Raw genomic sequence first — 22326 nt, 5'->3', positions numbered from 1 at the left:
CCGGACCCATCTAAGGGAATAGTCTCCGAGGCTCCAATACCTCGAGTTTCCAGCGGTCTGACTGACACCATGTGGGAGTTGGTAGCGGCCTGCGACTCTAAAGTAGCGGGCGTCAGGGGCTGCGAAAGAGCCTCACTGAGAACCGGAGACTGGCTTAGGAGAAGCTTCGTCGTCGGTTTTGGACCCCGGTCGCCTGTCTTTTTCTTTGCGCTTTTTGTGAACTCCGGTAGTCGGATGGCTATCCGACGACATTGTAAAATTAAATCTGCGCCCAAAATAGCTTAGTGCAAAATCGTACCATTGCTTAATAGTGCTTTGGTTAAATCTAGCACAAAACCGACAACTTGAAACCTCGTGGTCAGGGCCTAGGCTAGGAATACAGTAAGCATGAATGTCCTTATGAGGTATTTGCTTCCCACAAGAAATACAATTAACTTTTTCTGACATCGGTCTGGAGCAAGAAAAAAGTTTCCCCAATGGGGTACTTAGCCTTTAATGAAGACTTCGGATCTGAAACTCGAACACGAAAATCTCAGGAGTCGGCCGACCGGCACTTGCGAACTGCTTCTGCTTCGGGCACCACGCGGCAAGAAAGACTAAAGAAAATGGCGTCAGCCACATCTTTTATACCCCTGACAACCTAACGTCAGAGAAGGGGCGACAGAGGCCGACACAGGACCCAAGACTTTGGAATTCAGGCCGACTGAGGGCAACCTGCCAGCAGGATTACCCAAATGTAATGACTGCAACAGTGAAACACGAAGAACATCAGCTCTGATACCTCGGCTCTCAGGGCATTTGGATCCAAAGGTTCCAAAGCAGCAGGTTGAATCAGAGAAGGAACTAAAGGTCTAAAGGGTGAATGTCTGCCCCCAGTCCCGGTAGGGGATTGGGCTGGTAAGACCCCACCTGGATCTGCATCTGAAGGAACTGCCTTATCAATCTGTCCACCTCTGATTCTAAAAGTTTGTGGGTAGACCTGACAGAAGTTGCTCTGGAAGGTGGCCTGGACAAAATCCTTGTAGACCTCTCTTTACGAGGAGAACCTGCGGTAGGAGGAGGGAGCTCCAAAGGCAAAGGAACTTGGGGCCAAGGAGAGGATTGTGTGGACTTACTTTGGATCAAAGTTCTGGGATCTGATGCCTTAGGAGCCTTGGCTGGAGGCTCATCCAAAGACGATGAAGCAAACTTCCCCGGGAACGTTTTCTGTGTTCCCGGTTTTCTTGGTGTTTTTGGAAGGGGGTTGAGTCCCTGAAAAGGAAGAACCTGCTGACAGGGCCAAAGGAGCCAAAAGGTCCTTCAAAATAATTCCTCCTGTCCATCAGTGCTCTCTGATGGAAAAGTTTGCAGATGGCACAGGAGGCTTCGTGGTGAGCAGGGCTGAGACAATATACGTACTGCCTGTTGGCATCAGAGAAGGGAATCTTGTGCCCATAGGAAGTGCATTTTTTGAATTCTAAAGGTTCTGACAACACAACTTTAGAGAGAAAAGAGAAGAGAAAAAAAAGTATATTATATATATATATATATATATATATATATATATATATATATATATAGAGAGAGAGAGAGAGAGATACTGATTAATTAGATCTATAGAAACACAGAGTTAGAGGGAGGGTAGGGTACAGAGGAGTGTAACTGAGGCTAAACTAAGAGAGAAAACCTACTTAACTTAAGACTGTAGAAAAACTTTTTTCTCTCACCGGAGCTTGGGTCAATGGACCATGATGCTTCTCCTAAGAGTAGCAAACGAGATCTAAGGTAACCAGGGGGGAGTGATGCTTTATAGGTAGGGGAGGAGCTTGAGCTTCAGAGCCTAAGCTTTTGAAAGCAGCAGAGTCAGATCCAAAACTCAGAGGGCGAGGAAGAACGACAACTACATCAGATTAATTATAAAAAATTTTTAAACAGATGCAAAATGATCTTTTGTATAAAAAAGTGTTTGCATCTTTAGACATAATCTTTAAATGCATACACAGCATTAGCAGATACAGAAACATGCACAGCATGCCAAAAGAGTTAAAACAAACACAATAGACACAGACACCGTACATCTGGATGCTAAAATTGCTGTCAGATGTAGTTCACACATGTTCATTTCTGCAGTATTGCCCAAATCAAGCAAACCCCAAACTTAAAATTGTTTGTCCTTTTCACAGAATGACAGGCACAGTTTACAAATGTATCTGTTTAATTACATGTTAATAATGTGTGTGTGCTTGTGTGTGTGTGTGTGTGTGTGGGGGGGGTCTAAATCAAAACATTATCAGCCTCAAAATGGGACTAAATGTGATAGGAACCTTTAATAAATCAACATAAATGAAAAGAATGACTTAAAAAGGAAGGAAAAGTAATCAGTCATACATGTATTAATAGATTGCACAATAAGCAAACCAAAGTGTGGCATTTATGTTTGAAATATACAAACTCACTGTTTTATTAGAATTTGAGGCATCAGCTTACACTCTCTAGACACCAAATGATCTGTGATTCACGTTATACTGCTTACCTGGCAACATTCCAAACTCATCGAGGATTGCTTCCACCAGCCCTAAGATGTATACTCCACAGGCACATACATTAGCAAGGTAGATCATGAGACCAATGCTGCCCCCAAATTCTGGGCCAAGCGTGCGACTGATCATAACTGCAGCAATTTTGTGAAGGACAAACCAATAGCTTGGAGAACATAAGAATCAACAACAAGGACATGAACAGACTGAAACAATGAAGGTAATTATACCCATTAATGAAGCCTATGCAGACTGACATGGCAGGCACACACCTAACAACAGAACACACGCTGGAAAACGGAATAATAAGTGACACAAAACATTGTGTTAGCATGTAACGAAAGAAGCACTATTGCTTTATACCTGGTGTAGTTTTCCAGCTGACAAATGGAGCTTTGTCCATTCCCTCTCGGAACAATACCTGCAAAAACAATTTTTCATATGATGTACAACTGAATAATATATTTCCATCAGATCCATCTAACAATTAACTTTGTGCATAACTGTCAAAATGGGTGAAGGAACAAAAGGAATGAGGGAGATGGGAATCTTTTTTTTACCACCATAAGTAATGTACTTGTTTTGCCTTCCAACAGATGACTCCATGTACCTTCAATCACAAGAAGATACAAGGCTCTTGTCAAATTCATCACAAGGCTACCCAGGCATCCCTTTTAAACTGGGAATCACAGAAAAGGTACATCAAAAAAAAGAAAGGTCATATCATCACAGGTATCAAGTAAAATAGGAAGGGAGTCACTACTGGCTGACAAGGTGAAGCACAGAAATCTTGTAAGAGAGCAGATTCGACCTAATCAACAGGCAGTGTTGTGTGTGGCTCCCTAATCAGCAGCAACAGAAGTCCCAGATAGGGTATAATAAAAATGTCCTGTCACCTTCAATGCCATCCAACAGAGAGATCCAGTCAGCTATACTGCCATGTTATAAAACAGTAACATTAACTTATCACAGGGTACTGAAAGCACCCAATCAGTTCAATTTGTGGCTGCCACGTGAAGTCCTGCAAACTATACTATAGCTGTTTGCCAATTCAATGAGAAAATGGTTTTACACACTGAAGAAGGGCGAAAGCTTTGTGGAATAAAATCCTGTGGTACTTGGTTCAACGGTGTGCGCAATCTGGAATTCCTTAGCTGTTTGATAGAACCTTTTGTGCATTCCAGCAGTTCACCTTCGTGTCGATCTTATTTGAGTTTTTTGCAAAAAAAAACTGCAACTCCTCTCATGATCCCGTCTTTTTAGGCGTGTAGAATAATAGGGAACCTAGTAGAGAGGTTAGTGCAGTTAAAGACAGAATAAAGTTGTCAATGATCTACATCTCCATTATGAATTCCAGATCAAAAGTCAGAAATACTTCTCACATGGCTCCAGAGTGACCTTTTCATTAATTTATTTATTAAACATCTTTAACACCACATGATGCAGAGTGACAGGAGGTACATATTTACTTATAAAAGAGAAGCAAAACATTACAATATATTTTCCTTTGCCCACTTCAACTATTCGATTTAATATCACATCGCTCAAGTCTGGTCTTCTCTGATATATCACTCTTCCTCCTGAACATTATTCTGTACATACTTTTCCCAAATAATCCATTTATTTCTATGTAGTTTACTCATTCCTTTTCTAAAGATACCATCTCCAGTTCTTTTATCCCCTTTACAACATTCAACTTTTCTTTTACTAAGATTTCCATTTCTTAGTAACTGCTTTTTTGATAGCCATCCATCCATAACCCCTTTTTCTCATGTTTGCAAATGGTGTCAGTTCAACAGTGACAATCATCTAGAGCCAGGTTCACACTGCCAGGTGGCAAGTCAACAGCATTAAACTTAGTAAGACCTTACTGTGCATCTAGGCAATTCAGTTTCTATATACCAGCTCAAAAATATAATTTCTTTAGTTAAAAAATGTACTCCCCTAAGATTTCTGACAAAGTACCCTGTAGGGAATTTCTAAAATCTATCAACTCATTATATTACTAAAAACATATTCCCATGTACAATTCTCTTTGCCATTACGCCTCCAGTAACTGCCACCTACCTCTGCAAATATCCTCTGACGTCTACTTGGGATATAAAAACACCTATGTACACTTGCAAGCCATACAAATGTCCTCCCATTACTGCCTTTCTAATCTCAATTCCCAATATCTTCTAACCCCTTTGACTGGTTCTTATATTTATCATGCATTATTTTATATGCATTAATAATTATCCCACTTGTATCACAACTTCTGCTTTAGACCAAGTTATAAATCCATTTACTGCTGATCTTTCCATTAATACTCTTTTTTTCTACTTCCCTATACTCTTATCAATCCCTGGTACGGAAGGCAGTTTCCAACCCATAGTCCAAACTTTTGCCCGGCATCATCCCACTCTTTTCCCACCTAGTTATTTGCTCCCAATACCTTAGGTCCTTTGCCACTTTTCACCACCTTTTGTCAATAAATTCCAACTCCTTCTTGCCTATTTTTGTGCTCCTAATTGCAGTCAACCTTATTGGTAAAATCTCTTTTCTTCATTCCTGTGCTGGCTTAGTTTCAGGATGCAGAGGGACCTTAAGGTATGCCATCACAATGCAGCACCTACAGAGAATTAAGCAGACCTGGTTCCCACTATCCATCTCAGATGGACTTTGTGGGCCATGGATACATCCAGTAGTACTGAAGAGTATGGAACAGCAAGCCCCATAACAGAACATAGAAAATAAAACTGCAGCCCCAACACCTTGCCCAGAGTCAGCGGCCACCCCTGTGTTTAAGTTCATGGTACCCCCTATGGCGAATAAAAACATCACTGCAGGACATAGCAATGGCCAAAGGAGAGAGGGCCATCAAAAGTTTCAGCCTACAAAGAGTGACACTGACTTGGGTAACTAAGGAAAAGGACAATGATGAAATATATTCAATAATCAAAGCAAAATCGATGGCAAGTGATAAGATGAATTAATGATTAAAAGCTGGAAAAACATATGCAGAATGGCAGAATAAAGTATGTTAACAACAAAATGGAACAGGGTAGAGTACAATGGGTCAGTCTTACTATTTTGGATATAGTTAATCCATTTACTTGCACAGAAATGGAAAACGTTACGCGATACTGCATAAAATAAATATTTGGATATGAAGATATGACCCTATGCTGTACTCTAACGGTAAACGTTCCATTAAGAAGATGTAAGTAGAGGTAACTCAATTCTTAAATCCTGTAACAACTGTTTTACATTTCTTTTCTGCCTCATCTTCAGATGCAACATTCCTGGAGATAACACATACAGAGGTAAGGGGAGGTTTCTGGAGTGAGGTGCAGAGAAGCACAGCCTATACAACCAAAACACACAAAAAATGCTACTACTGAAATTATCTGGTTCAAAATGTTGATAGGGAAAGTACAGTTGTGTACACTTACCTAAATGTAGATGTTTGATTGTATTCACTGTTGTAGTCATTACATTTGGGTTATCTGCCTGCAGGTAGCCCACAGCCGGCCTGAATATCAAAGTCTTGGGTCCTGCATCGGATGCGGTCTTATCTTTCATGACGTCAGGTAGTCAAGGGTACAAAGCATGCAGCCAACGCCATTACATCAGTTTTTCTTGCCCCAGATGTCAGGTGCCCCCATAATGGGAAGCAAATATATATATATATATATATATATATATATATATATATATATATATATATATATATATATATATATATATATATATATATACATATATATATATATATATATATATATATATATACATAAGGTTACACCTCCAGCAAAAAGCAAATACACCAGAAAGCTGAAATACACTAAACCAGAAGAAAGGTATAGCCAAGAGAAGATAGGGGGCTGGAGGGAGGTAACCAGGACTGCAACAGTGAAAACTAACATCTACATTTATGGTAAGTGTACACAACTGTACTATGTTCTTCGTGTTTCACTGTTGCAGTCATTACATTTGGGTAGACTCCCAAAGCAAAGGCAGGGAGGAGGAAGTTAGAGAGCATTAGGACCAGCTATTAGGCCCTGCAAGACTTCAGTGGCAAAACCAGCTCTGGATTTAGAAAACATAGCCAAGTGGTAATGCTTGGTGAAGGTATGTACAGAACTCCAGGTAACAGCTTCTAGGATGTCCCTGGTAGGGACACCTCTGAGAAGAGGTAGATGCAGCCCTGGTGGAATGTGATCTTATCCCGAGGGGTAGGTTTTCCATGTTGCTTATAGCAGAAAAGAACGCAATAGCCTATCCACTTACAAATGGTTTGCTTTGAAATGGCCTTCCCCCCTCCCCTGCAGCAAAGGCAACTAGCAGCTGTTCAGGCTTAGTCCTGTCCAAATAAAATCTTAGTTGTCTGTGCACGTCCAGAGTGCAGTATTCATTCTCCTTTGTTCTGTGGATTAGGAAAAAAGGTAGGCAAATGAATGGACTGATTATGGGCCATACCACCTCGGGCATAAAAGGAAGGATTGGTTCTGAGGGGCACCCTGTCAGCGTGGATGATGATGAAGGGCTCCACTGCCATGAGGGCCTGAAGTTCAGACACTTTTCTTGATGAATTGATGGCTAGAAGGAAAGCAGTTTTCCAAGAAAGAAATTTCAACTCTGCAGTTGCAGCTGGCTCAAAAGGAGGTACGGTGAGCTTTTCCAATACAAAGTTAAGGTCCCAGGCTGGACTAGGGGGCTCTCCTGGGTGGTCTTAAATTTTTGGCCCCTCTGAGGAATTGTTTCAGCAGGGGGTGAGAGAAGAGGGGTGGCTCAGTATTATAATGTGCTGAAATGGCTGAGGCGTGAATTTAATTGATGAGAAGGAAAGCCCCTTGTGGAGCATCTCTGTTGAGTATTGAAGAATATCCGGTAAGCTGGGCATTGTTGTGCCCATCCCTTGACTCTGGCTCCAGGAACTGTATCTTTTCCATTTTTCAGCATAGGATTTTCTAGTACTATGCCTCCTGGCCTCCAAAATAACATCTAGCACCTGCTTACTGAGGGATGCTATTGGAGAGCTCAAGAAATTAGCCAGGCTGCAAGGTTCAGGGTTTGAAGCTGGGGGTGCAGAACCTGGCCCTCCTGCTGGGACAGTAGGGAAGGGGTCTGAGGTAGGTACCATGGATCCAGCAGTGACATACTGCACAAGAGGGGGTACCAGTGTTGGCGTGGCCAGTCTGGTGCAATCAGTATTGTACTTGGTTTGTCTTGTTTGATCTTTAGCAGTACTTTCGAGAGGAGAGGCAGAGGAGTAAAGCATAAACTGAGAGGCTTTCCTAGGTGAAAGACAGGGCATCCACTTTCCAAGCTTGGCTGTGGGGAGTCCTTGTGCAGAATTTGTCCAATTGGTAGTTCTGAGGGGAGTCCGTCTATCTTTGGGTTCTCCCATTTGTTTCTCAAAATGTTGAATATCTTTGGTTCTAGTTTCCATTTGTGTGGGTCCATGAGATTTCTGCTTAGGTCATCTGTCAGTTAATTTAGCTTGCCTGGCAGGAATTGAGCTTGTAGTTGCACTTGGTAACTCAAGGCTGTGTTCCACAGAGCCATGGCTAGTCTGCAGAGAGGGTACGAGTGGGTTCCCCCCGCTTGTTTATGTACTACATAACAGTGGTGTTGTGTGTCTTTACCAATAATTGTTCTGGAAGAATGTGGTGCTTGAAGGCTGTCAGTGAATTCTGTACAGCTAACATTTCTTTTTGATTGATATGCAGGTGCATCTGACTCGGGTTCCATTTGACCTGAATGTACTGCCCTGGCAAGTGAGCCCACCCATGCATAGTCTGATGCGTCTGTTGTTAGGGTTTGGGCGGCAGGGGGTAGAATGAATGGCAGTCCCTTGCTGTGGTGGTGGGCCTCTGCCCACCAAAAGAACTCTGTCTTAAAACAAGGAATGGTAGGAATCATTGATTCCAGGTCCTGTGAATGTTGACACCATAGGCTTTTTAGATACCATTGTAGTTTCCTCATATGCAGTCTTGCATATGGAATTACTAATACAAGAGGCCATGAACCCCACGGCTTGCAGGATTTTCCTTGCAGATAGCTGGGTCTTTGTGGCCAGTAGCTTGAAGTAGGCTGTCAAACAAACTTGTTTCTCTGGTGTGAGGTAAGCCATCTGGGAAGTTGTGTTCAAGCTTGCTCCCAGGAATACAATTTGTTGGCAGGGTACTAGATGAAATTTCTTTTCGTTTATGGTGTACCCCAGTGAAGTTAGCAGTTTCTTTACAAATGCCAGATGATTTAGTAGCATGTCCTGGCTTTCTGCCTGAATTAGACAATTGTCCAGGTATGGATATATTTGAATATTTCTTTGCCTGCAAAATGCAATGACTGGAGCTAGGCACTTTGTGAATACCCTGGGCGCAGTAGATAAGCCAAAGGGAAGTGCAGAGAACTGACAGTGCATGCAACCTGCTCTGAAGCAAAGGTATTTCCTGCAAGATTCCCTTACTGGAATGTGCAGGTAAGCTTCCTTTAAGTCTAAGGTTGCCAACCAGGCATCTTTGCCTAGCATAGGAAGCAGCTGCTGAAGCATTAGCATTTTGAATTTTGGGATTACCAAAAAGGTGTTTAGAATAGAGAGGTCCAGGATAGGACACCAGGAACGGTCTTTTCTGGCTAGCAGGAATAGTCTTAAGTAAAAATATTGTCCCCTTTCTTCTGCTAGGACAGGCTGAATAGCCCTGATACTTAGAAGAGAGAGAACCTGCTGTTGAGCCTCTGCCCACTGATTTGGGGGTAGGTCTGGCCAACCGTTTGGGGTTGGTAATGTGTGGAAGTGGAATCTGTATCCTTGGAAAACTATATTTAAAATCCATTTGTCCTGAGTAATGAGTTCCCGAATTTTTGCATGCAGTGCGATCTTTCCCTCTAAAGGAGCATGCAGCTGAGCAGGTCTGAGAAGGTTTAAGGTTAAGTCATTGTGACAGTTTTCCATAGGGGGAAGTCTTACTACTTCCAGCTTTGGATGTGGAAGCACCCCACTGCTTAGGCCTGTGAGTACCTTGAGACTGCAACCTAGGTGGTCTGCTGTTCCTGGGTTTGGACTGAGAAGGCCTGGAAGAGACAGGAAAGGACCAATTCTTAGAAGGCCAATGCCTACTGAATCTGGGAGGCTGTACTTGCAGGAAATCTTTAACAGTTTGCATACATTTAACTTTTTCCTCCATCTTTTTAAGGACTTTTTCTGCTTTGTTGCCAAACAGGCGATCTTGGTTTAAGGGAGCATCCAGTAATTTAGCTTTAACATGATCTGGCAAATTTTACTCCTTAATCCAAGCATGCCTTCTAAGAACAGACCCAGTGACAGCAGCCCTGCAAGATGCTTCTAAAGAGTCAAAACCACATTGCAAAGTATGTTTACCAACTTGTTCAGCAGAATGCATTAAATCCTGTAATTCTTTATTTTTCAGCACAGTCAGGAATCAACATCATTTTCTGTTTAAGTAGCCCCATAATACGTTGCCGATACTTTAACATATGAAGCTGGCAATTTAAGTCCATAATGGCCAAAGTAGCAGAAGTGTATACCTTCTTACTCCATCTGTCCAAGGCCCTGGAATCTCTATCAGAAGGGGTAGGGTTTTTGGCACTAGTAGCCTTAATGCCTTTTGGTCCCTGGGAAATAGTCTCTGGGTCCGCAGTAGGATTCTTGAAAAGGAACTTGTGAGAGTCAGGTACTCTGTAATACCGGTCAGGTTTCCTGGGAGCTGGAGATAAAGTGTCTGGGGCCAGGCTAGATTCCAAGAAGACATCATCTACACTGTCCAGGACAGGAGATATAGCTAAAGGCCTGTGTTGAGGTAGGAGTAAGAATTACCTAAGCCTCTTTTTGGAGTCAGAGTAATCCTGGCTTTCCCAGTGGAAATGCTCCCTAAGAGTGTGCAAGTTTTCACCAAAAGAAAAATCTTCTGGAGGGGAAGCAGAGGGAATGGAGTCCTCTGCATCAGAATCCTCATAGGTAGATAATGGCAAATCCTGGTAATCAGAAGAAACAGAAATTTCAGAATCCTCATCAGAAGAATCAGAGGGAAAATCAATTATAGGTCTCTTAGAGGGAGAAGGCTGGCTTCCCCTAATTAAAGAAATAAGGTCTTCAGCCATTCTTATAATTTGTTTTTTAGGCATATGGGCCTGACCATGCGGTTTGGACATCGGTTTTCTAGGTGTGGGTCGAGTTTTAGGCCTTGAAGAAAAAGAAAGCGTCTGTTTGATGTGCAAGTCCATAGGCCTGAATACACCCTCAGAAGCCAGTGCCTGCACAGCTGCTCCGGACTCATCCAAGGTAGAGACATCTGCAGGTTCCATAGTTGAAGCATCATCTCACGGCATACCAGACTCCGAATGGGTTTCAGTAGAGGCCTGCAAATCTGATGTAGCGGGTATCAGGGGTTGCAAAAGCGCCTCACTGAGTACCAGTGAACTGGTGACTAGCTTAACGGAAGCGTTATCGGCAGCTTTGGACCTATGCGGTCTGTCTCTGTCTTTATCTTTATTTTTTCGGAATGTCGGTAATCGGACGGCTTACCGAAGCCATGCCTGGATAATTAAACAGAGTACCGAAATAGTTTGCTGCAAAAATGGATCAACAACGAATAGTTTGAGGATTGAATAAGGCACAAAACCGACAGCGAGGGACGTCGTGGTCTGGGCCTAAGCAAGGAATGCAGTATAAATGAAAATCTTTATGAGGTATCGGCTTTCCACAGGTAATACAATTGTTAACTTTTACTGACCTCGGTTTAGAGCAAGAAAAAGGATCCCCAACAGGGTACTTTGCTTTTTTGAAGACTTCGGTTCTGAAACTCGAAAACGAAAATTTCAGGAGTCGGCCGACTGGCACTTGCAAACTGCTTCTGCTTCGGGCACCGCGCGGCAAGAAAGACTGATGTAATGGTGTCGGCTGCATGCTTTATACCCCTGACTACCTGACGTCATGGAAGATGAGACAGCATCCAACACAGGACCCAAGACTTTGATATTCAGGCCGGCTGAGGGCTACCTGCAGGCAGATAACCCAAATGTAATGACTGCACAGTGAAACACGAAGAACATCCATAATACCATCTTCCATGACCTTCAAACTACTCAACAATCCAGAACTCTGGTTACTTACAAAACAGATCTGAAAATCATACACGAGTGAAACCACCACGAGAAAATACTGCTGTATAAAAGTCCAACTAATTTATTAGAACAAGTACAAATAAAAAGAACAGATGAGCGCTTTTGCGTACCAACCAGTACGCTTCTTCAGATCTTAACATCTAAATTTTAAAAACCACTTTTATACAAAAGCTCATACTCAAGAATGATCAATTAATCAATCTATCAATTTAACAATTATACAATTGAATAATCAATGCAGTGCAATGGAAATATACTAGCTGCCTAATATCTCTGTAAATTCTATGAGCAGAAATCACAAAAAGAATAAAACATGCCTAAAAATCCTGTCACTTCAGATAACTGCGCGTTCCACAGAATAGTGGGATTAAATAAAATAAATATGAATAAATGATGAGATGACAATGTTATAAAGCCACCAAATACTCATCACTTCTAGCACATATTTTCCAAAAATATATGATATATAAAAACACGTATACATAAAGAAAAAATAAATGTGTATATCTATATATGTATAACATAAGAAAAAAAGATATAAAAAGAATAAAAATACCCTACCCTATGCACTATATTAATTCATAAGCAAAATTTCATTATTAATTAAATTATTTTATCATGAAATAATGTCTATTATAGTATAAATACAAATATAATTGTATCCATATGAAATATATAAAAATATATATATAAATGAATAAATAAATAAATAAATGTGTGACAAAATGCCCATATTCAATGAAACCCTACATTGTACTTATTGATACTTACAAAACAGCTAACAAGGAACATTAAAAAAACTAAAGTCATGTTTTGGTTTCTCACAAAAACTAGTCTAATCACCTCCTCTTACCATCCCTACTCCTACAATATACACTCAATTGTTCAAGTAACTTGTAGCACCAGAGTCTAAATTAATCTGTACATGATGAACGTTAAAAGCAAACGCATCCTCTGTGGGGTGCATCCAAATATGAAGATGCCCTGCCTATACTTGCCCATACTTCCAATAAAAATGTCAAGGTTCTACAATCCCCATCAAACAAACTTTGGTGTTTGTCTGTAGGGGAGAGAAATGATAATGTAAAACTCTTAAATGTGCCAACTGGCTCCCCATAAAGGAATGGGGCAACCAACTTCTCCTCTGCTTGATCCACAAAATACTACACAGTGAATTCTCATCTTCCCACATTAGAAGGTTTACCATTAGAAAGACCCATTACCAGCTTCAGTCATAAGCTAACAAAGCCCAAGTACTGGTTTGATCTAGAATATCTCCGTCTTCCACACAGCATGTCTTTTACACCACGGCAGCCAAACTATGGGATTCACTCCCAGCTGATATTTGCAACATCCCTGCTCAAGTCCTTCCTATAGAACTAGTCTCAGGCAAATGTTTCAGCTACCCTCCCATAACATAAATTCAGCCACCCTATGACCTACCTCCCCCACTATACTTGACCCCTGGCTATCAAACAGGAGCACTACTTAAACTTTACAAAGCTATATTAAAACATCACCATAACAGACTCTCTCCCACTGCCACTATTTAAACTTTACACAGCTATATTAATACACCACCATAACCAACTCTTTTTTCGCAATGCCTCCATTATCTCCTGACACACTCTCTAGCCTGATTCCATGGTACAGAGGGATGAACTCCTTATTGAGACCCAGGCAACTAGATCAATATTGGATGAGGAATGTAATGGCAAGGCCTGCTTGCTTCTATCAGGGTAGGGATGGGAGGGGTTTGTATCAACTTTGAAGCACATCAACCAGTGCTGTCTTCCTGGCGGAGACTGGAAATGTCACATCTTGTGCTTCAAGGGGAGGGCGAGGGCAACTGGGGAAACCACCTCAGAAGTGAAGGGATGTCCTCCATGTAAATCTTACTGCATTTCCCCTACTCAGCATCTAGCTGATCTTTGTTACAGTTAGGTAGAAAATAAAGAAAACTGCAAATCACCCTAAAGGATGGCTCTTCTCAATTGGCCCTTGCACTGGTGAAAGCGAATAAATGGGACAAATGACCTGGAAGGGGCTGATGGTCTACATAAAGCAAGCATAAAAAGTTGAATAAAAAATCTACTTCCTCTACTTTTGTTCCTCAGTTTCTCTCTCTCCCTATCCTATTCCTTTCCCAAACTTTATTACTAGTACTTCCTTCTCTTAACTTCTACTGTCCCATCTTTAAAGTACTTGTACAATATAACCTCTTACATAACTATACGTTTTACTTGGGTAAGGCGCTCACTGCTCATTGTTCATTACTCTCAATGTACACATTGAGCCAGGCATTGTACTAGTATCCCCTACGGTCCTGTTTCGCTGTTTTGTATCATCATTTTGTATGTAGTAATGCCCAGGCTGTGGATAAAATGGGTCCTATGCAAATCAGCCTAATGCACCCATCAAATGTCAAACAAAAAGAATATACAGTACACAGAGGCAAATGTGTTAAACTTCTTTATGCTAACAAATCAGAAAACTAAAAGACTAAAAGCATACATAGCCAGATCTTACTCCAATATGGCACAAATGCAGAAACAGAACAAAAGTAGTATAGGAGCAAGGGGACTTAATCCTCTTCCAAGAAAAAAAATCCATTTCTACTACCACTTCAGATCTGTACAAAGCATAGCTAACTTTTAGTTCAATGCAACTCTGCTGCTGGCCTTTCTGCTACACATCTAATAGAGCTGCCATCTAGACTTACAAGTTCACAAAACAATAAGAAAAATTATAAAGTTCTTTGCTCAATTTAGACTTTTTATCTTCTACCAAATGAGTTTGTCACTCACTGTGCAAATGAAATAAAACTTACCAACAGCTTAAAGATAAACATATTTCACTCTGAACAGCATTTTCTGGGGTAACCAAACTCATGTCTAGACTCACTATACTGAATCCCTGAATGCAGACATGGAGTGACCAAAAATCTTGACTATATCCAAGACTGCCATTTCACAAGATATCACCTTTTCTCCAATGTTTGTCAATCTCAGATTTGGTTATAAATGTTTGAGGGTTTGGGGGAGAAGGAAGGGATCTTGTCCACCTTTAAAAAAACAAGCTTAAATGAGAAGAGGAATATTCCACACTCTTTCTCCTGTAATTTCCAACTTTTTTGGTGTTTCAGAACTAGACATTATGAGTCCTGACATTTCAATATGGGGCCTTTTTTGACTGAAGGCTTTAGAGCTACAGTGGGGCATGTACTTCTCTGACAGACCTAGTGTTCAAATCTGTCACCAGTGCCAAATGAAGCAAGCTGTGATGCGTTAACCGTACAAAGCTGAAGTTAGCCTGCTGACAGGGGAGAAGAGACTGGTGAAACTCAACAGACTACAAAAAGATTTAGTAACCAAGTTGGACTGCACCAGCACGGAGCTAGGAAGTTTAAATCTAGCCTTGTGCTTCACTCATGTGAAGCAGCTACACAGGAACAGGTAGAAAGGCCTAAAGACGCCTTACAGCCATGATTGGGAAAGGGTGTCTTTTAAAACTGCATTCAATGACAATGATTTTTTTAAAAAACACTTTTATTAAATATGACATTTTTTAAAGAGTAACATAGGTACATATTCAGCAATGGAAAAAAAAACTAACCATTACAGCATTTCATTTGTTATCTGCATGCAATACACATTTTATGCAATGTTAAGAGTGAATGAAAATTGTTCAACATTAACAGAATGATCTTCTACTTTGCATTTGTAAGGGGTGCACACATTTTTACCAGCTACTGCTACCAACATGCGTCTCAACTGTCAACATTTTTGCATGTCTATATTTTTTCTCATATTTTGGACTGTTTCTCATAAAATTTGTGGTTTTCTGCCAAATGATTTGAGGTTTGAAATCACTAAATAGTGACATACACTTGAGTTTCGGACTTCATATCCTTCAGCAAGTTTCTAAGTTTATAAGAGCAATATTTAAAATCTAACCCACCCCCCATTATTTTTGGCTTTGTCCAGATTTCTTGCATTTAGAGGTTGACAGGTATGGCCACCAGTCAATGAGTTTGGAAAAGGTGTTTGTTATTGAGTGACAGCTCAAAAATGACAGCCTTCTAAAGTTTTCTCAGAAGATTTGTTCACTTTGGGAAGCACTTTAATAAGGAAAAGACACCTAGACATGTAGTTTTCATATAGGGCTTTACTTCAAGAACCTACTGAGTACCTCAAAAAGCAGTAACTCAAACCATTGGCCTATAACAGAACAGAGTTCTCCATAAGCAGTGATGTTTAACAATATACACCTCTTGAGCTGTGACTGGCTGCATACATAATGTACACAAAGGTAATAAGGCTACAATAAGTATGCTTAGATTCAGTACCTGAAGACACAAAGGAAAAAAGAAGGCAAACTGAAACATAAATAAAACCTCAAGAGGGCATGAATTCCACAGATAATTACAATAATTCGGCCTTTACCCAAAACCAGCCATATTGCTGTGGTATGATTAAAGTTCCACTTCTTTATAAAAAAATATTTTAAAACAAAACTGGGAATTATTTACAGTTTAGTATCTCTGCAAGATATGTTCCACATTCTATACATGCTGCCTTACAAGTACCTTCAATTAATTTTTTTGCTTATGTTAACTGGATAGGGCTTGGTGGATAAGTACTGAATGTCTTAAATAAATACTACATGCAAGGGCAATCAAAACATATCTATACATGAAGTGAAAAATATACAAATATGTTTAATGCAGCTTTACCTCATGAGTACTCTTATCCAACAGATAGACAGACATCTTCAGATCTTCTACTTTGATATCTAAATGGTTTAAATGCACTCCAGATGAGAAATCGTATAAATTATTCTTACTTGAGTCATGTGAAATGCCAAAAGAAGGTAGGGGATCATGAGCAAATGGCAGAATCAATAGGAAAAAAAGACATAACATGGCTGCCAAATTCTAGCCAAACCTCACTGGCTACCCAATCTCAAGTAACACAGCACTTTGTTCCCTACTAATCCGAACATATCAACCTTCAGACCTTCCTTTTCTTTGTTGGCTGTTTATTTCCATCCTCCACTGACTACAACCTGGGGTATCTTTTTCCTAACACAACTTCCATCCAAAAACAAACTACATTGCTCTCCCCACAATCTGAACAAACATAAATCCTCAAGTCTGGAAGTACCTTCCAGCTTCCCTTACAAAATACTCCTCCTTTAAAGTTTCCAGAACAGAACTCAAACACTTCCTTCTACTCGAGTTACCCCACATGTGCAATCACCTGATCCTAGCACCTGTCTGTCCAGCGCCTACTCACACAAACTGCTCCGGCACAACCCATCATAACGAAACTCCCCAGACTTATGTTGAAGATAGTTTGTAAACAGAACAACTTATTCTTATTCTCCCTTTGCAGGTGGGATTTCTCTGTCTCTCTACTTATCTAATCTCTTCCACAATCTTACTCTCCCTTCAAGTGTTGATGACCTTTATTTTCTTACCTCTCCACTCAGATAATCTCATCTCCACATCCCCTTCCTCGTGACTGCATTTCTCTGTGAATTGCATATTATTTTAATACTGATTCACTAGTATTTCTTGTTACAAGGTATTCTGCAAATCAAAACACGCCTGGATTTTCGTACTGTACTGTATGTCTACCAGTTCACTGTATTTTGCCTGTTATACTGTAAGCTGTTAAATGTCTATTTTGCTCCCTTCTTTAAGCTCCTGGGCTGAAACTGTAAATGGCCCAAAGAGACAAGTCTTTCACCCTGGTAAACAAATTGAAATAAAAAGAAAATATACCCATCAAAGTCAAGAAAAAAAAAACAGGCATTCAATTTAGATGGACTAATCAGGACACAGCTTCTGCACAGAAAACCAAAAGATCATCTAGGCAAAAAAAAAATGCAAATGGAGCTGCCCAGGCAGATGGGCAGTACCCAGATGGAAAGTATATGGGGGAAGCTGGGGAGTGGAGAACACAAGGAATTGTCAATGTGTTCTAATTTCTCATCTGGAGGCCATCAGTACTTTCTGCAGCTCCTTCTCTTTTAGTAGGGCAAGTGTTCCCCCATCTCTTAAGCTGGTTTTACCCCCCTTAAGCATTTACCAGCTACTAGTTAGTTCCAGCAGCCATGTCCTTGGGTAACTTCAGCTTCACACACCAGGGCTCCATCCTTTTCTCCCATAACATTTACAGCCTCCACGTTGATGTCTAGACCCAAAGGTGTTTTACATTTTATATATGTGGGTCCCCCATTCCATTTATCGAATTTACAGTTCAACAAACCTGAAATAACAGAGACCACATGTGCGAAAATACACTATTGCAAAAGTTAAGCAAAACATTTACCACGACATTGGTAGTGTGAGACATTCAATTAGACTGTGTGTGCATACCTTCTCATCCATCGTACCAGTTCTGTTGCATGTTGGTTACGCAGGTACGTTAGAAATATTCATCCTGTGGAAAAATAATTTTACAGCGTTTGTAGCTTTTAAATGGAGATCACACTACAGTAAGGCTCAGGAAACCTACCCTAACTGTCAATGTAGTGTGATCTCGGAGTTACAGTTTATGTATTTGAATTTTTGTACAGATGCATTGTCGGTGGCTTGTAATTCGGTAAAGTATGTCTTTGGCAAAGTGGAGTTTTGGTATAAAGGAGTTGCTCTTTTGGAGTTCGGTGAACTGTAAATTCCATAAATCAAATGGGACCCATATGTGTACAAATGTACATATATAGTGCATATTTTTAGACCTTTCAGTGCCCTCCTATCCCTTACCATAGTTGAAATACTAATCCTCCACGGCTTCAACTTTGGTTATTTTCCCTTCTGGAATCTGTTACTCTGTGTGACCTTGGCAGCTGCAGAAATTTCCCTGGGTCTCCGTCTGCTAAATCTGCCCTCCTTGGGCCTCCGCCTGCTCAGTCTGCTCTCCCAGAGTTTTTGCCTGCTCGGTCTGCCCTCCCTGAGTGTCTGCAGCTCAGTCTGCTCTGCCTGGGCCTCACCTCCCCTGCCCAGCAGCAGGTCCTTTCACACCGTGCTCCATACCACTCTTACTGTCATGTAAACATAAAAAAATATTGTTTATGGTTCCATTTTAATAGCCTTTTGAATCTTTCCTTGAGTACAAGATCTTCAAAGGAAATAGGATTTTTCCCCTTTCCTAATAATAAATATAAAATAAACACGCACAACACAGGCATGGTAATCAACAAAGGTTCCACTAATTAGTTAAAATTTGAAAAAAGGACTACAATAACTATCACAAAAGCACAGCTATATCTTGACCAGTTAAATTAGGAGCAAAAAGTTAAGATGCCATATTGGTAATACATAATGACATTATTATTGCAATTTTGGTGGATTTATAGATTCTAGTCTCGTTTTTGTAAACCTTTATGATGTTTTCAGGCATGTTTTCCGTGTGGCAGGGGATTGCATGTCTGGAGATGTGGTTTACCTTGCTTCCTGTGAAGTATGCCAAATGTTTTATGTTGGGAAAACGAACAGGAGGCTTAGGGATAGAATTCGTGAACATTTATACCAGATCAGGACCAAGTCCAAGGTTAATGCATTGTCCAAGCATATCATGGATAATGATGGTTCTCATATCTTCAGGTTCAAGATAATAGAGAGGGTTAGTCCCAATTTCAGAGGTGGGGACATCAGGACATATACAGAGGAGAAGGAGACCATCTGGATTATGAGGTTAAGATCTGATCAACCCCCAGGACTTAATGGGAAGGTTTCAATTAAACCATTTTTGAAATCAAGGAAACTGAAAGTTTGAAGTATATTATTGCTATAGGCTACACAGAGTGAGGAATGATGTTACTATTATGCGATTTTACTGTTTTCATTGTTTTCAATTATATGTATATTTGTTTGTATTCTAAGTGATGTAAATGTAATATATGATGTGTTTAATCTGTGCCAGTATAGTCTTACATAGAATATATGTTTTTATATAGATTTCTATGTTTTTTATATACATATCTATATGCAGTTTTAATTATACATGTATTTATCATGTTGTTTTAGAATGCTTTTTAGGTAATGCATGTATATGAGGTATTATACTTATATATATAAGCACTGGCACTTTAAGAGAATAGTTGTTTTCCCGCCACAGAAGCTATTTAGGTTTGAATGATTTTAGACATGTCATAGGTCTGAAGAAGCCTAGTGGTGAAACCGCTAACCTGTGTTATATCTTTACGCAATAAAATTACGTTTGGATATATTTACAACATTTACGCTCTCCGTTTGGTATTTCGAGTACCTTGGATGAGTATAGCTGTGTACTACCCAGTGTCGCTCCAGCTACTATCATTTTGTCTTATACCCACAGTATAACAACTTATTATATGCATCCAGTCTTCACCCCAGGCATACAATAAATAACATACCAAAATCCCAGTTTTTAAGAATGAGAAGAATATGTTCTACAGACAGTGATTTTTTGAAGGCCAAGCAGGATCTTGCGGATAGATTCCTAATGAGGGGAACCAGATGTACATCGAGCCAGTGAATGGGCTACTAATTGTAACAGATTGGATCTACTTGAGTACAAGAATAAGAACAAAAGGGGCGAATCACAGACCATGAGGCTGGTTAATATTAATTTGTTGCAAAATACAGTTAAACATTGGAATATCCTTAAAGCTAATGAAGAATTGAGTCCCCATTTGTCGGCTAGATACCTATTCTCCTTTAGGAGGGGCAAAACTTTGAATTCTTATTTTGCCCATTATAAAAGGACTGTTCAGAACCATTCATATTCTAACCAACTTACTATTATGGGGGACAAGCTTGTGGGCTCTCACCACTGTGGACATTGCAGCTTTTGTAGATACATGTCCAAAACCAGAGTTTTTAGCAGTAAGAACACTGGTCAACTATTTGATATTCATTTTTTTGGCAATTGTACTTCTGTCTGGTTAGTGTATTTGGCAATGTGTCAATGCTCTGCTTTTTATGTGGGGCAAACCTCTAGGCAGCTAAGATGTCGTATTTCTGAACATCTTAGTGAAATTAGACACAATACACTAACTAATGCACTATACAGACGTTGTCAATCACACAAAACAGCTAGTGTCATATTTGTTATGGGTCAAGGGCAATAGACTATCTAAACAAGGTTGGCATTCCATATTAACTAGTAAGGAAAGGAAATGGATTATTAAATTAGGAGCTTTATTCCATCCAGGGCTCAATGACAAGTTATGAAGAAATTTATTTATAAATAATTCTAAAAATATCCAGTTTATCTGACTATATTTATGTCTATAATTGTTGTGTGTGTGTATATATATATATATATATATATATATATATATATATATATATATATATATATACGTATGGATTTTGTATAGTGTTTGACTTTGTATTTAAATTTTGCAATGAAGCAATTAGGGAAGTAATGTCATAATTGGTATTTTTGATGCTATATAAAGCAGCTTTGGAGATTGAACATCTACCACTGAAGAAGGATTTTTGCCGAAACCGGTCTGTGTATGTGGAATTGGAAGATGGAATAAATATTTTTCAGTATGAAGTCCCTTGCTGCTGGCTTTATTTTTTGTTGCACCAGTACAATCCATAGATCTTGTTTGCTGCTAACTATAGAGAGAAAGAACAAAAACTATGCAGAAAGAACAATAATAAAAGGTCTCCACTTACTAATAAAAATGTTTCTGTCTCCAGATCCTTCCAGGATGGGGGTAGGAGGGTGGGTTCGTAAGAATGAAGGGCGAGATGGACTACAAACATGGAACATTATGGTGAGTACATAACTTTTTTATGTTCTGTAGTCCTATCTCGCCTTCAGTCTTACATATGGGACAGCGTCCCTAACACCTTATTCTTGGGTGGCTCACGGAAAAATACTCCTGAGAACCATGGAAAGTACAGTTGTGTACACTTACCATAAATGTAGATGTTCAAGTGTATTCACTGTTGCAGTCATTTCATTTGGGTAATCCTGCTGGCAGGTTGCCCTCAGCTGGCCTGAATTCCAAAGTCCTGGGTTCTGCGTCGGCTGCTGTTGCCCCTTCCCTGACGTCAGGTCGTCAGGGGTATAAAGGATGCAGCAGACGCCATTTTCTTTAGTTTGTCTTGCCCCAGATGCCCCCTAAAAGGGTAGCCAAAATTTATATACATACAATACATGCAGCAATATAAACTTTTACCTTCATCTACAAGCAAATGCACCACATAGGTTGTATAAATCAGGGAAGGAAAGACAGGTTCCATCAGAAGAAATGGAGGATGGCAGGTGGGTAACCTGGACTGCAACAGTGAATACACTCTAACATCTACATTTATGGTAAGTGTACACAACTGTACTATATTCTTCGTATTTCAATGTTGCAGTCATTACATTTGGGTAGAGTCCCAAAGCTATGGATGGGAGGCTGGAGCTAAACAGCATTAGGAGCGGCTATGAGGCCCTGCAGAACTGCAGTTGCAAAGCCTGCCCTGGATTTAGAGTAGAGTGGCAGATGATGGTGCTTTATAAAGGTGTGCACTGAACTCCAAGTAGCAGCCTCTAAAATATTCTTGGTTGGTACTCCCCTGAGAAAAGCTGCTGAAGTGGCTGCAGCTCAGGTTGAATGTGGCCTAATGCCCTTAGGCACTGGCTTGCCATGGTGTAAGTAGCAGAAACTAATGCAGTGGCCT

The 22326-nt window shown here is 40.2% G+C and overlaps 1 protein-coding gene across 1 annotated transcript in view; it reads right to left on the bottom strand.

Annotated features, from left to right (window-relative positions):
- The window catches only part of SLC12A9 (solute carrier family 12 member 9), an 843978-nt gene that overhangs the window by 681423 nt on the left and 140229 nt on the right, over nucleotides 1-22326 (bottom strand). The window contains exon 3 of the mRNA XM_044076336.1: nucleotides 2513-2650. Within this exon, the coding sequence (XP_043932271.1) occupies nucleotides 2513-2650 (138 nt within the window). The remainder of the gene's footprint in view (nucleotides 1-2512; nucleotides 2651-22326) is intronic.

The sequence above is a fragment of the Protopterus annectens genome, chromosome 7.part0, assembly GCF_019279795.1.
Source record: "Protopterus annectens isolate FY-2018-M chromosome 7.part0, PAN1.0, whole genome shotgun sequence".
NCBI lineage: Eukaryota > Metazoa > Chordata > Ceratodontiformes > Protopteridae > Protopterus > Protopterus annectens.
This window is presented reverse-complemented; position numbering and strand designations above follow the sequence as displayed.